Raw genomic sequence first — 14063 nt, forward strand, 5'->3', positions numbered from 1 at the left:
AAACAATATCCAGCAGCTATAGTTAATGGCATTAGGTTCATATACATTCAGAGAGTCAAGAAATCTAATCAGATAATACAATGTCATTAAATATTTGTAAAAGGTTCAAATTGATGTAATACCTTCTGCTTATTCTTCAAGAACTGCAGATCAGGCAAAAACATAATCAAAAGATAAATACTTATTATATAATATTATGAAACATCATCATAAAGTCCTTTATGTAATAAACTACTAGTACAAAATAATGCAAAGTGTGTTTTAAAAAACTGTAGGAATGGTTAATAAAGATGGTAGAGTGTACATGATTTATGGAAATGTAAGTGTGTTTCAGTGGCTGTGTTTTCAATCTAAGGCAACCTCACTGGACTGCTTGGGTGAAACAATTCTGGATCTAGATTTCATAATAATATTTACTTCTGAACTAGTGGAGCATTCCTAAACAAGACAAGTCATTTGAAACCTGCATAGGATGTCCGGTTCATAGGAATCAATCTCAACTTTTGTGCCATGTAAGCCTTTTTGACAGTCAGAGCTGTCTTGATTAGGAATGTAGTCAGTACATTGTGAGCGGCCACATAAACCTCAATATGCAGATCGTCTACACTGGGAAGGGACAATAGTAACAATAGTAGTAAAATTGGGAATGTTGCACTTCGGAACCTTTTAATATTGGCTGAAAGACTCAATGACTGACAGCCATATCACAAAGGCATGTATCAGTATTAGTGACATGAACATGTGCATACCACTTGTAAAGCAACACCCCCCCCCCCGCCCCCATTTCCAACCTTTTTTGATTTCTTATAACCGTGTTCATTAATGTATATTATACATTATTTAGGTGTCTATTACTGATTACAATATCTTAAAAGTCCTTATAAAGGAAAAAATAGATACAACCAACATTAATCTGTGAAACATGTCAGTTAATAAAGTTAACAAAAAGGTAAATCTGAGTTTGGAATCTTGGGGATTATTTTAATATATTACTATGCTACTCCATTAAATAGGTTATAAAAAATTGGCTTTAGCCTTCTTTCATGGTAAAGAAGATATTTCCAGAGCAGTTTAATGACATTTGGGGGGAAAACATGCTACCTAAGTTGAACATTAGTGCACACTTTTTTTTTTTCCTTCACATTTTTTTCAAGGTATTCTTAGCTTGCAAAAGGGTTCTAGCTTGGATCTCTTTCTGATAGAGAAATCATCACTTGTAGGGATCTACATAGAAGGGTTTTCCCAGAGGGACAACTGAAGACCTCTCTTAAGGGTTTTAGATTTTATCTTTTATGTGGGCTTTATATAGTGTGTAGGCTATATTATGGCCTTATATAATGACTATATTCCCAAATCCTCTGCCATTGTAATTGACCACAACCCCCAAGACTATTCTGAAATTCAACCACTGGGTAAGAGTTCTAAGTATCAAACACAGAACACATGTATGTTTGTTAACATCTTTTTCAAGCTAGCCACAGGGATATGACTTTATCCATGAAAACATTGTTTTCTTTGTAAATTAACTCCGATTTGTGGCTACTCACACATTTCCGTATGCGTTGTTAAGCTTGGAGTGAAAAACTCAAGTTTCACATTTCCTGCAGAGATTGGGGACTAATGTCTTCAGTCTTTTATTGGCGGAGGTGTTGGTGGATATGATGGGGGATGAAGTTCACTGCTGCATGCTCTCTGTAGTCCTAACGGACTCATGGATGGAAGCTGCCTTCTTATGCTTCTTTTCTTGGGCCTGCGAGGCCGGTTTGAGCCAGCTCCAGACACTTTGATGCGGTCACTTAGTGTGTCCGAGGACTCATCAATGTAGGCCAAGTTCTCACCAAAGAAGTCCAGGAGAGAGGGCTCAGGGGGAGAAGAAGGAGCAGGAGAAGGAGGTGGAAGACTCGCACAGCTTCCGATCAAAACAACAGGGATATCATTTACGCTTGCTTGCTTTTTCTCAGGCTCAGCTCCTGACCCAGACCCCTGCGAGTTCCACTCTGACTGGGACCAGGATTCTGATGGTGTCTCAGATCTGGAGTCTGATCCTGAAACTGACCTGGATGTGGATCCTGATCCAGCCTTGGAATTAGACCTCAATTCAGAGCGTGAGATAGGCCTTGAGTTTTGTCCTGGTGCCAAGCATGATCCAGGTCTCTTCTCATAACTCGTATATAATCTAGACAAAGCCAGCATATGACATATTACATTGTAATTGACCAGGATTTTTAAAAAAGCTGGATCAAAAAGACTGCATATATTAAAGAGAACATTTGAGATCTACGTCCTACTAACCTGGTGTCTGATGCACTGTTAAACCGGGAACCAGGCCAGTTCACAAACAGATGGCCATTTTCCCTGATGGAATTAACCTCCAGAGAAACTCCATGAGGAAGTCCGTCCACAGTAAGCCTTGGGTGCCGATGGTGGGCACCACGGCGGCGTTTCCTTCTGCGCCTACGATGGAGCTGGAAGGGATCATTAAGGTCCAGAGGGACAGGGATGCGAAAGTCCATAGACATGTTCTGGATATTCTGGGTCCAATCTGTAGCATGTGCTCTTAGCTCCTCCATCTTAGGAAAAAAACAAATGTATATATACATACATTCCAGAAGAATTCAGGAATTTTTTCAGTATGGCATTCAGCTTTGAATATATTCACAGCATACTAATCCATATAGTACAAATTATTTTTAAACTCAGCAACCAATAAGGCAGAGACAGAAATCGGCAGACACTGTTTATATGTGCAATGTTTATAAGACATATTAACTATCAGATAGAAAAGGCATAGTGAATGTTTATTGATGCTACAGAAATACACACTCTTTAAAAATTTATAACACATTCACACCTACCTCTGCCCTGGTTTTCTTGGAGAGCATTCGGAGCCAGTTGCCTATCATAGTGAGGATGGAGGCAAAGTAGGCCAAGCCAAACACAATCCACAACCACACGAGGGGCTTGTATATAGGAATGCCATCTTTCCGGTTCTCTAAGATAAGATAAATGAATCTTGGATTGGATCTGGTCTTCAGATTAAAAATCCCTTTTAGTACTACATTCAAATTTCCAGTAAAACTGTAACTGTTTAGACAGCTCTAGCCAAAATATTTGGACATAGTCTCAAGGCTAAGTCACTGGAGAATAGAATATCCGGATGTATATCCATGGATATAAACATTAGTCACTTAATTGGCTCGTTAAATTACTTCACTGTAATTAACCTCTTCCACAAATCACCAGGGGAATTAGCTAAATTACAGAATGTTATCCATGGCAGAGGAAGATAACCACAAGGCTTCCTGTAAACCCATAAGTAAATGTAATTTCCTGCCTTGTAAAAGAATTAAGAAGGTGACTGCGTACCTGTTACATAGTCACCAAAGCCCACAGTTGTCAGTGTGATCACTACAAAGTATCCTGCCTCCAGAAGCGTCCAGTTTTCCACTTCCTGAAAGACCACGGTGGGTAAGGCAATGAAGATCAAGCAGCCAATCAGAATGGAGCACACTGCAGATATGACCCGTACACTGGTGTGGCTCACCTTCTTCTGCTATTGTCCATGAGAATTAAGGGAACGGAATAAACATTATTATATAATATAGCTTGAAATTAGGCAAACACTAGGCATCAAATTAAGAATTCAGCAGGAAGACAAAGTACATGGGCTTGTGATACACTCAGAGATATTTAGCCACTTATACTTGGGACATCATCAAAATCATCTAGCAAAAATCTTCCTGGTTTCTGGCTCTGGTCCTTATTAGTAGTAATCTTGTGTACAATCTTACAGCCTGCCTTGTAACATTACCTGTCTGTTAATCTAATAAAAAGAAACATTGAAAATGTGACCAATTAAAGGATCAAGATAGAGGAAATTGTAAAGCACCCACCCGGAACAGAGCCTCTATCTTTGCAATTGCCTTCCTGAGCATGGTGCCCAGATGATCTCCAACTCCAGCTAACAGGATACCAAACATGGGGATCCCCACTAAAGCATAGAATATACAAAATAGTTGGCCTCCTTCTGTCTTCGGGGAGAGGTTTCCAAACCCTGCAGAGAGGGGAGCACAGAGAAGATGATACAGTATTTAAAGCTTCTCAATGCAATGCAACATTAAGCAGGTACTTCCAAAAAGGATGAATATAGCCAATGAACAGCAAAGATTATCAGCGAAGCAAAACTGTGACACTCTCACCAATGGTGGTGATGATGGTCCCACAGAAGAAGAAGGCATTGGCTAGATCCCATCTGCTGGTGAAATTAGACATGATTCTGGCATCCACACCAGCCTCAATCGCAGCAATCACTTGCTGTAGAGATTAGTATTCAGTGGTTACAGTGATGATGGTGGTGGTAGTGGTGATAATAGGGGATCTACATACAGGGGACTAAGCTCCTGTTCTTCTGGTTATATGAATTGCAAGTAGCCTACATTATTGCAGTTGGGTGTTTGTTTTTTCATCTTAAGCATTTCCAAAGCATTCTACCTAGGTACTTCTCTAGCTACAGATGCAACAAATGCTTTACTAGCTATCCACAGCCAGTGAGCATGCTAGTTAAATCAAAAAATCTTCATACAGTAGGGATAGTTCAAGTGAACAGATTATTACTTGACAGACAATTTGTACAATTCCTACTTATCTGCCAACTGGCTGTTGCTAATTATACATAAAAACTACACCGTAACTGAGCTAGTTAAAGTAGGTATCTACAGTAGATAGCTTACACTTGCTAGTCAGATATGACTGTCTTAAACAAATAATCATGTATTTAGAAATTAACTTTAGTTAATGAATAAGTACAGGAATTAACTGTCCATTTTCGGAAGAAGGAAGATGCTAGTGTTCATTTTTCTATTTTACAGTCTTTACTGTCATGTATCTTAGCCAGAAAAGAAACAAGATATCTTAATATAACTTTTTTAATGCCAAGACCGACAAACAGGACTACTGAAAACCTCAAAGCCACCTTACTGTAATAAATCTAATTAAGCCTTTATGACAGAAACAGATATACTGAAAACCTTTCAATGGCATTTTAAAGATAACAATGTTTGGCAATCCATATAAGAAGGCCTAAAGGGAAAAATACTGTTCCTACAAAGTTGGCACATTTTAAATCCAATCCTGCTGTAAACAGTAATGGTTCAAAGTGGTGTCTGGAGAACCCTCTGGGGGGGGGTCTGTGATTCTATTATTATTATTATTATTATTATTATTATTATTATGATGATGATGATGATGATGATGATGATCCAATCATCCAATCATGTGGCAACAGTGCAGTGCATAAAATCATGCAGATACGAGCTAGCAGCTTGGGATAATGTTCACATCAACCATCAGAATGGAGAAAAAATGTGATTTTGACCATGGTATGATTGTTGGTGCCAGACGGGCTGGTTTGGGTATTTCTATAACTGCTGATCTCCTGGGATTTTCATGCATAACAGTCTCTAGGGTTTACACAGAATGGTGCAATAAGGAAAAAACAGACAGAAACGCCTTGTTGATGAGAGAGGTCAGCGGAGAATGGCCAGACTGGTAAAAGTTGACAGAAAGGCTACAGTAACTCAGACAATCACTCTCGAATCAGATGAGACGGATTTTACAACAGCAGAAGACCATGTCAAGTTCCACTTCTGTCAGCCAAGTACAGAAAGCTGAGGCTGCAGTGGGCCAAGCCTAACCAAAACTGGACATTTGAAGACTGGAAAAATATAGCCTGGTCTGATGAGTCTCGATTTCTGCTGAGGCACACAGATGGCAGGGTCAGAATTTGGAGCCAACAGCATGAATCCATGGACCTAACCTGCCTTGTGTCAATAGTCCAGGTGTAACAGTGTGGGGAATATTTTCTTGGCACACTTTGGGCCCTTTAATACTAAACAATCTTCGCTTGAATACCAATGCCAGTCACCGTATCTGAATCCAATAGTACACCTTTGGGATGTGGTAGAACGGGAGATTCGCAGCATGAAAGTGCACCTGAAAAATCAGCAGGGATTGCATGATGCAATCATCTCAAAGGAATGTTTCCAACATCTTCTGGAATCCATACCACAAAGAATTGAGGCTGTTTTGAGAGCAAAGGGAGGCCCTACCCAGTATTAGTATAGGGTTTCTAATAAAGTGTTGCATGAGTGTAAATGCAATTAAAATAAATCGTTCCAGGCTGAGAGAAGTTTGAAAACCACTGGAATACATTTTGTACTGTTTGCCATTTGTGCACATTATGTTTGTGTATGTTTACTTATATGAACTCATGCTAATGGCTGTAATATGCATCCGATACTGTAGGATGTTTATGTTTACCTGAGCATATGTACCTGAGTGAACTCACTGAGGCTGCTCTCTTGAACACAGTTGTGCTTGTGCAGGAATGTGAGTCGAGAGTTAAGCAGCTGGTCATAAGCCTGTTCTTCTTTGGGAGCCTCCAGCCAGCCGAACACCAACGCTCCCATCACCAGATACAGCAGCACGGCTGTCAGGATTGTCAGCAGCGTCGAGCAGCGCATGGTTCATCAGAATCCTCTGGGATTTGACCAGGAGGTTCAGAGTGTTAATTAAGGCGCACTGGGTATGTTTCGTCAGGTCCACATCAACTAACTGCAAGGGAAATGTGCTTGCTAATAGCTGTCTGCTCTGCCTAATAATGTCAAGACAGAAAAGCAGAAACAGGGGAATGAAAGGTTACGTTTAATGTTTGCCTATGTTGCCTATGAAGTCTAAAAACCCAAAACGGTTACCTATGACACTGTCCTGTCATCCCAGGTGGCAGTCTTGTCATCATCCATTACAGAAGACTCTTCTGCACATTCAGCCTTGATTACTGAAACCTGTGGAGTACAGCAGCCAAAAAAATGGCTAAACAGCACCATGTTGAGAGGTGTTGGTGCAAACCAGACACGAGACAGATTATCATAAGCATAACAGATCAGAACACAACAAATGACGCCATAGTAACAGAGCCTCTGGCGGAGGTCTGTGTAAACATGGTGTTCTTAAGATTGGTGACAGAACCCTGATGTACAGCAGGACATACTGTACAGCATTATAGCAACATGTCCACATGAAGCAGCTTGTATAGACACCAGGAAGTGTCTATACAATATGAATATGCATACCCTTATTGTCATTGTTCAAGTATAATACGATTCAGTGTGCAGTTGCCCATAGAGCTTTTTACATACATTAAATAGGAAAAGAGATATATATGCATAGAAATGTATGAATATGTGCAGTACACAGGTTACAGCAATAGTGAAGACATATTTTGTGCAGTGGTCGATGGAATCGGGAAATGAGGTGTACAATAAACACGTTTAGATGTGCAAGAATCTGGTTCAGAAAGAACATTAGCAGCAAGGATGTGCAAATTATTGGCAGCAGATCACATGGCGCGGCATGGTGCTAAAGCAGATTGAGTCATTACGTGTGTATGTAAGAATTCCACTGTGCATTGGTGTGTGAGTAGAGTAGAACAATTTGCCAAAAAAGCACTAGTTTATAGGCATGCTTTTAAAAACAAGATTTAAATTCTCATTACAAAAGCAATTTTTTTCTTTGTAAAATGACATCAACAGCTATGACATTTTGTTTTAATTAATATCCCCTTTCAATTAGATCAAACCTGAATTTTACGCACTAAAACGAACTGAAAAGTTTTGATTAACACACTATCAAAACTCTATTCGTATATTAGAAGGAGCTGTTCACTGAATTTCACAGCAAACAATAAAAAGAAAGAAAAACAAGAGGCAGTACATTTCTAACCAATGTTTATAAAACTGTGCATAAAATTAATAAAGTGCTAAACCTCTGATACACTTTAAGTCTCTCAGATTTACAATATTATTACTATACCTCACACAGTTTAAATTTAACCATCCCAGTATCAGATAAAACAGACATGTTCAAATGCACAATTAAATAAACCGGTTAACTAAACTAGTAAAGTTCTACTAAACACACATTGATATGCAAATATTCATGATACACCAACTTTTGTGGTGTAAGTGTAAATGACTTCATAGCTTATTAACCAGTAAGGCAGAGAGGGAAATCCTACACCAGAAACTTAGAAAAGTTCAACTGCCTGAGACACAGATTTACTTTCACCATATAAACATGAAAATAATAATAACAAATAAATAATTAAATTCTGCTCTAATGTAGGTTCCAAGTTGCACATGTTCTCTTACCTTAGTGAAAAATAAAGAGCTGTAAGAAAAGTCAAAACTGTAAGATTCCAGGAGTGACGGTCAGGAGTTCCCTCTCTGCAATAAGAGAGCAACTGTGTGCAAACACTCACCGGGTGTTTCCCCATTCTCAGGCCTTTACATCAGCCTGCCAGCACAAGCAAGGAGAAAGAACAGAGGACATTGGACAGAAAACAGAGCGAGGACAGAGATCAGAGGGCTCCTGGAGAAGGAGGGGGTGTAGCGAGAGATAGGAAGGACACATAATGCATAAATAAGTCTTGCCTGTTTATCCCTCTCCATCTCATATTTCTAAACTATTTTCATGATCCGTGATTGGCTCTCTATTTCTAGCTTCAAGCTCTTCACCTTGTTCATCTTTGTAGACATTTAATGTCCCATAATGCATACATAAACATTTCAAGATTGGCATATTCCTAACATTAGCCTCTCAAGTGATGTTTGTCTTCTGTAGACAGGTTTGAATTATTGTCATCTTTCTACAAAAACAAAACAAATCAAGTGAAAATGCTCTCATGGCTGGTTGGAAACTGAAGAATACCTATTCATTTATGACCTATTTTATTTGCACCCTTTAAAAATATGGCTGTATAAAAAAAATAATTAAAAGAAAGTTAAAGCATGAACCAATATAATCCAAGCATTCTGAGATATACTGTATGAATCTCATTCAACTCTGAGTTTAAAATTTGATATTCAAAATCAACTAAATTAAGAATTGGCAACCTTAATAAAAATGATCAAAAATACAATCCCCTCCGAAACGGCAAGTCAATTCATTTTTGCTACACACCAACGACATTTGGGTTTGATATCAATATAGGGATATGAGACAAGAGTTTAAAATTTCAGTTTTTATTTCCTCGTACTTATACTGAGATGTGTTAAACAACATAAAACAAAGAATCTTTTCGATCAGACTGCCAATTTTTTTAGGTAAGCAAAACTATAGGAACACAAGTCCTGTGGTAAATTAAAGTAAATAACACTTAATATTTGGTTGCATATCCCTTGCTTGCAATAACTGCATCAAGCCTGTGACTCACTAACATCACCAAACTGTTGATTTCTTCTTTTATGATGCTTTTCCAGGCTTTTACAACAGCCTGTTTCAGTTGTTGGTGGTTTCGGGGGATTCTCCAGTCAGTCTCCCCTTCAGGGGGTGAAATGCTTCTCAATTGGGTTAAGATCTGGTGATTGACTTTCACTGCTAAACAAAACTTTAACAGATCAGAAACTCCAATTGATTTGGACACACCTGGGTAACATGAAACACCGGTCAGTCACATGTTCCAATATTTTTGCTTACCTACAAATTGGGTAGTCTGATACAAATGTGCTATGCTGTTTAACACATCTACATATAAATACCAGGAAATAAAAGCTGAAATTCTAAACTCTCTTCTCAAATGTCTTGAGTTTACTGTTAAAAAAAAATTTTTATATATATATATATATATATATATATATATATATATATATATATATATATATAATAACAACAAGAACTAATAATAACAATAATAAATGAAATAAAAAAATAAATAAATAGAATTGACCTTGCCATTCGAATAATTTTGAAGGGGACTGTATATAGTATACAAGTTGCACAATGTGTGATCTTTTGTACTTAACCATATGGATTATTCAGAGTATTTTAAGTTTATAACAACATTTAAATATAAAATGTTTTCCTAAGTGGTACAATTATCTGTTAAAGTACTCCACCCACCCTCAATTTACAATTAATTAATTAATGAATACAGTCCAACTTAAAATGCTTGTTCTTAACTGCACTTTGCAAAATATATCCATTACCAGACTTACCATCAAGGTCATCAACCATCTGCCACTTTTTTATGTTAATGGATGACAGAGGGATTTTCCAGGTGAGGAACCTTATATTTACAGTACAAAATCAAGTAATTTATCAAAGAGAGCAATCAGAGCAATATTTATTATGGGTGGCAATAACTCTGGTATGGTCTTGTGGGGTAAAAAACATGGTTACATGATAATGTTTGCTAGAGGAAGGAAAGTCGGTTTTAGTTAATCAGTTGATTGAATCTTTTTCATCATATTTGCCCATTATTTTCCTCAGAAAGCTCACTGTCACCTCCAAAGCTTGACTGCTGTCCCATTGGAGTTGTATTTTCAGCCAAAGGCATCAGTGTAGCTCACTACTAGTCAGGAGTGCAGTTTGAGACCAGTGGTAAATCAAAATGACTAATTGTTACAGCTTAAATGGGAAACAGACCTGTGCATCAGTGAAAATGTTATGTCTTTATTCCTTATCCAGAAATAACCGACTGCCAAAGACATCAACTTAACATTGCAATGTGAAGATGAATGATCTGGGTCCATGTCCCCATAAGCAAAGTAACTTTCAGTTTCTTTACCAGTGAGTGAGTTTTTCCAAATACATTAAACATCTACAAGGATTAACAGAAGATGTACTCCTTGCATGAATTTCACAGCTGTTGAAAGTTGTTCGAGATATGAACATGCGGTTCAAATGCACATTTACAATGGAAAAAAAAAACAAGTTGCACTTTTAAGGCCATATTTTAAACTTTAATAGACCAAAAACTCAAATCACTGGTGGGGGAGAAACTCCAACTCAAAACAAGTAACAAGTCCTTCAAACAAAGTGTACACATTAGTAAGTCATCTCCTTCAAAATGTCCCAAGTAAACTAAACTTCTTTAATATCAATACAAGCACTCAGCATTACAAATGCTCTTTGTTCACGTAACATATAAAACAAAAATTTATCTTAGAAAACCTAAAACAAATATCATTTAAATATATTAATTTCATTTTTAAAAATTACAATTCTAAACCTTTCTTATACGAAAGGACTTGTACAAATGTCTAGCTGAACTAAGATAAACCAAGCACTGCACAGTGTGTGTGTATGTGTGTGCACACTTCACAGATCACCATACATGGAGCGGAAACAGGCTCAGGTTGGTCTGAGTCATACGCTTGCCCCCACACACACACGTTCCTCAGGCCTTTAACGTACCACATTCACAACAATCAATAATCTAGGGCAGTGTAAAAAAAGAAATAAAAATATGAACAAGGATGTTCAAAAAGTTCATGTGTTTCAAAATGAAAGCTAGCATGCATCACAAAACAATGTAAACATATCTGCTCCAAAGGAATTTTTCAGATAGTGAGAATGATGCAACACAATCTGAGAGAACATGATTGTGCTCCAGAAGGCTGAAATTGGCAAAAATGAGTACGAGAGTTCCATTTAAAGAGTAGAGACCACTTATATTCAGGATGAAACAGGCAGCTTTAAATCTTCCCTGCAGAAAGACATGAAAACCCAAGGTTAAGAAGTCTTTGTAAACTCATTCAAATAAAATGAGAAATGTTGTATCTTACTGAATTATGGAAAATGTCCTACCATTCTCCTAGCTGACTTGCGAACATATTATTAGTGTATTTTTTTTGCTAGATTGAAAGATCAAAATCTCTCTTAATATCTGAATTTGTTATAAATGTACTCACATGTCATTTTAATATAAACACCTGTATAATACCTGCTCATTCATGCAGTTATCTCATCAGCCATCATGTGGAAGCAGCACAATGCATAAAATCATGCAGATACATTTCAAGAGCTTCGGTTAATGTTCACATCAAACACTGTAATGGCAAAACTGTGACCTCAGTGGCTTCCACCATGGCATGCTCACTGGTTCCAGGCGGGCTACTTTAAGCATTTCAGAATCTGCTGAATTCTTAGAATTTTCACATACAAAACGGTCTCAGAGTTTGCACAAAATGATGCAAAAATACAAAGGTGACCAGTGAGCAGCAGTTCTGTTCACTGGAGCACCTTGTTGTTGAGTGAGGTCAAAGGAGTATGGTTAGACTGGTTCGAACTGAAAGTCTATGGTAACTTAAATAATCAATCTTTACAACTATAGTGAGCAGAGTAGCATCTCAAAATGCACAACACATCAAACGTTGAAGTGGATGGGCTACAAAAGCAGACGACCACGTCGGGTTCTACTCCGGTCAACCAAGAACAGGAATCAGAGACTACGGTGGGCACAGGCTCCCTGAAACTGGACAAAGGAATGTTGGAAAAACTGCAAAAGCTCAGATGTCACCGGGTCTTTTTCCTTCAACTGCCCAGTTTTAATGAGATCACATTTTCCCCATTTGATGTGAATATTATCTGAAGCTTGTGACCTGCATCGGCATTTATGCATTACGCTGCTGCCACGTGATTGGCTGATCAGATGCATGGAAAGGTAGTGTACAGATGTTCCTATTAAATTGGCCAGTGAGTATACGTATGTACATACACATTAACTTAATTATTTGTTAAGTCACATCTTCTATATTGCGACTTTACTGCAGTCCTGTTAACCCGAATGTGTACTGCCCCTAAAGGGGTGGGGGCAAAGTAATCCGATGTTGCATAGCTCCTACGCAAACGTGTGAAGATCAGCAGGTTTGCTATTGTAGAGATTGACCACACCTGTTGCTGAAAAGAAAGAAGAAGTAACACCTTTGAAACGTGTGTGCACAGTGTGATTACCTGGAGCACACTGTTTGAGATTGCTATGGGTCAATTTCTTCCTCAGCCTCTGTGAGTGGTGGCTCTCTGAGGGAGATGGGTAAAGCATCTGTTCCCAGAAGCCCCCTACGCAAAACATATGGACAAGCAGGACCACTGGGAATATCAGCAAAACCTGTAGAGAGAAAGAAAGGTCATCCAAGTCGTCAGTTACAGATAAGCTGCATGGCAGAATCTGTTCAGACTGAACAGCGCTAACAGACATGGGCTGAGAGCTCTGAGCACAGTCGCTGCACACCTTTCATTACGACCTCAGGCAGGCCGTAGGGTTCATACTCCGTGTCATCATATGCTGCAGACATGCGACTACGGTTGCGCCTAATTCGCTCGGCAAGGTGAACTGGATCGGCTGGGATCGGGAACGAGCCAGAAAATAGTAGCTTTTTGATCTCAGCTGCAGGGGCAGAAGAGAGCGGAGGCGATTCAGTGTACTCATCATTCTGTTCCTCCTCCTCACTCTGCATAGCCTGTTCATCATGGGTCTGGGTGCTGGTATGGAGGACAACTGGTCTCTGCTTGGGGCTTCCAAAGTCCTCAACTTCCTCTCTGTCATACTCTTCTGTCTGAGTGCACACACTCTTCACTTCTTTAGTACCTGCTTTGTCTATACTACTGGTGAACCCAGTGATCTCTGATATTTGTTGCTGGTCTACAGCATTATCCTCTTTTTGGACAGAGATAGAAGTCTGACTGTCTAGAACCGGAGAGTGTTCGTTTTTTTGCTTTGTCCTGTTTCTATGAGATTGATCACTTTGTGTGGCAGTCACTACCTCATCATACCTCAGACTAGACAAATCAGAACCTTTCCCGTCTGCTGATTCCATATGGAGCTTGGGACCTATTAGTTTGGTCTTTATTCCCTTTTCTGTTAAACCATCCTCTCTGCTTTCTGGTCGGAAAGCGATTTCACAAGGCTGGTGTCCAGGTTGCTGATCCTCGCTCAGTCCTGCTTGTTTGATATGATGAGCTAAATCATGCCTGTGATCAGAGTTTTCCATTTCGGAGGACAAGTCCGGAGATGCACTCTTGCCATTCGTGGGTTCGAGCTCCATTTTTAGGTGATCATTTACATCATTTATCGCACTATTGTCATCAGCAATCAGTTCCTGTGGAGAGAGTAAATGAACTAAATAAGGCAAAAGCAACCATCCACCCTGGAAAATGGCAATAATTTAATCTCTGCACAATAGCAACATTTTAGAACACACATCAAGAAAGATTCATCTTATTTA

At 38.8% G+C, this 14063-nt stretch overlaps 2 protein-coding genes across 9 annotated transcripts in view; both read right to left on the bottom strand.

Annotated features, from left to right (window-relative positions):
* Positions 1-595: 595 nt before the first annotated feature.
* On the bottom strand, positions 596-9642 carry kcnk4a (potassium channel, subfamily K, member 4a). Of its 6 annotated transcripts, none has more exons than XM_053630933.1 (9): positions 8208-9642; positions 6753-6870; positions 6333-6652; positions 4200-4314; positions 3894-4054; positions 3367-3550; positions 2856-2992; positions 2293-2570; positions 596-2176 (listed from the first exon to the last, which is right to left on the bottom strand). In XM_053630933.1, exons 3-9 carry the CDS (start codon positions 6519-6521, stop codon positions 1627-1629), a joined length of 1614 nt encoding a protein of 537 aa, XP_053486908.1. In that variant the 5' UTR covers positions 6522-6652; positions 6753-6870; positions 8208-9642; the 3' UTR covers positions 596-1626. The 6 variants fall into 6 exon arrangements, with proteins under 6 accessions (XP_053486908.1, XP_053486905.1, XP_053486904.1 ...); XM_053630930.1 differs by having other exon boundaries at positions 3367-3553; positions 6753-6842; positions 8208-9641; XM_053630929.1 differs by having other exon boundaries at positions 3367-3553; positions 8208-9641.
* Positions 9643-9800: 158 nt separating this feature from the next.
* Positions 9801-14063, bottom strand: part of si:dkeyp-115e12.6 (centromere protein F) — a 31604-nt gene continuing 27341 nt past the window's right edge. For all 3 annotated transcript variants that reach the window (XM_053630877.1, XM_053630876.1, XM_053630875.1), the window contains exons 15-17: positions 13070-13937; positions 12793-12946; positions 9801-11545 (exon numbers count right to left, since the gene is read on the bottom strand). In XM_053630877.1, coding sequence (XP_053486852.1) covers positions 12816-12946; positions 13070-13937 — 999 coding nt within the window. In that variant the 3' untranslated portion in view covers positions 9801-11545; positions 12793-12815. The remainder of the gene's footprint in view (positions 11546-12792; positions 12947-13069; positions 13938-14063) is intronic.

The sequence above is a fragment of the Ictalurus furcatus genome, chromosome 8 (assembly GCF_023375685.1).
Source record: "Ictalurus furcatus strain D&B chromosome 8, Billie_1.0, whole genome shotgun sequence".
Taxonomy (NCBI): domain Eukaryota; kingdom Metazoa; phylum Chordata; class Actinopteri; order Siluriformes; family Ictaluridae; genus Ictalurus; species Ictalurus furcatus.

Coding starts and splice junctions, on each gene's coding strand:
- kcnk4a (XM_053630930.1), bottom strand. CDS start 6,521: ATGCGCTGCTCGACGCTGCTGACAATCCTGACAGCCGTGCTGCTGTAT. Junction 3,554..3,893: donor AGATAGAGGCTCTGTTCCGG/GTGGGTGCTTTA, acceptor CATGGACAATAG/CAGAAGAAGGTGAGCCACAC. Junction 2,993..3,366: donor CTTTGGTGACTATGTAACAG/GTACGCAGTCAC, acceptor ATCTTATCTTAG/AGAACCGGAAAGATGGCATT.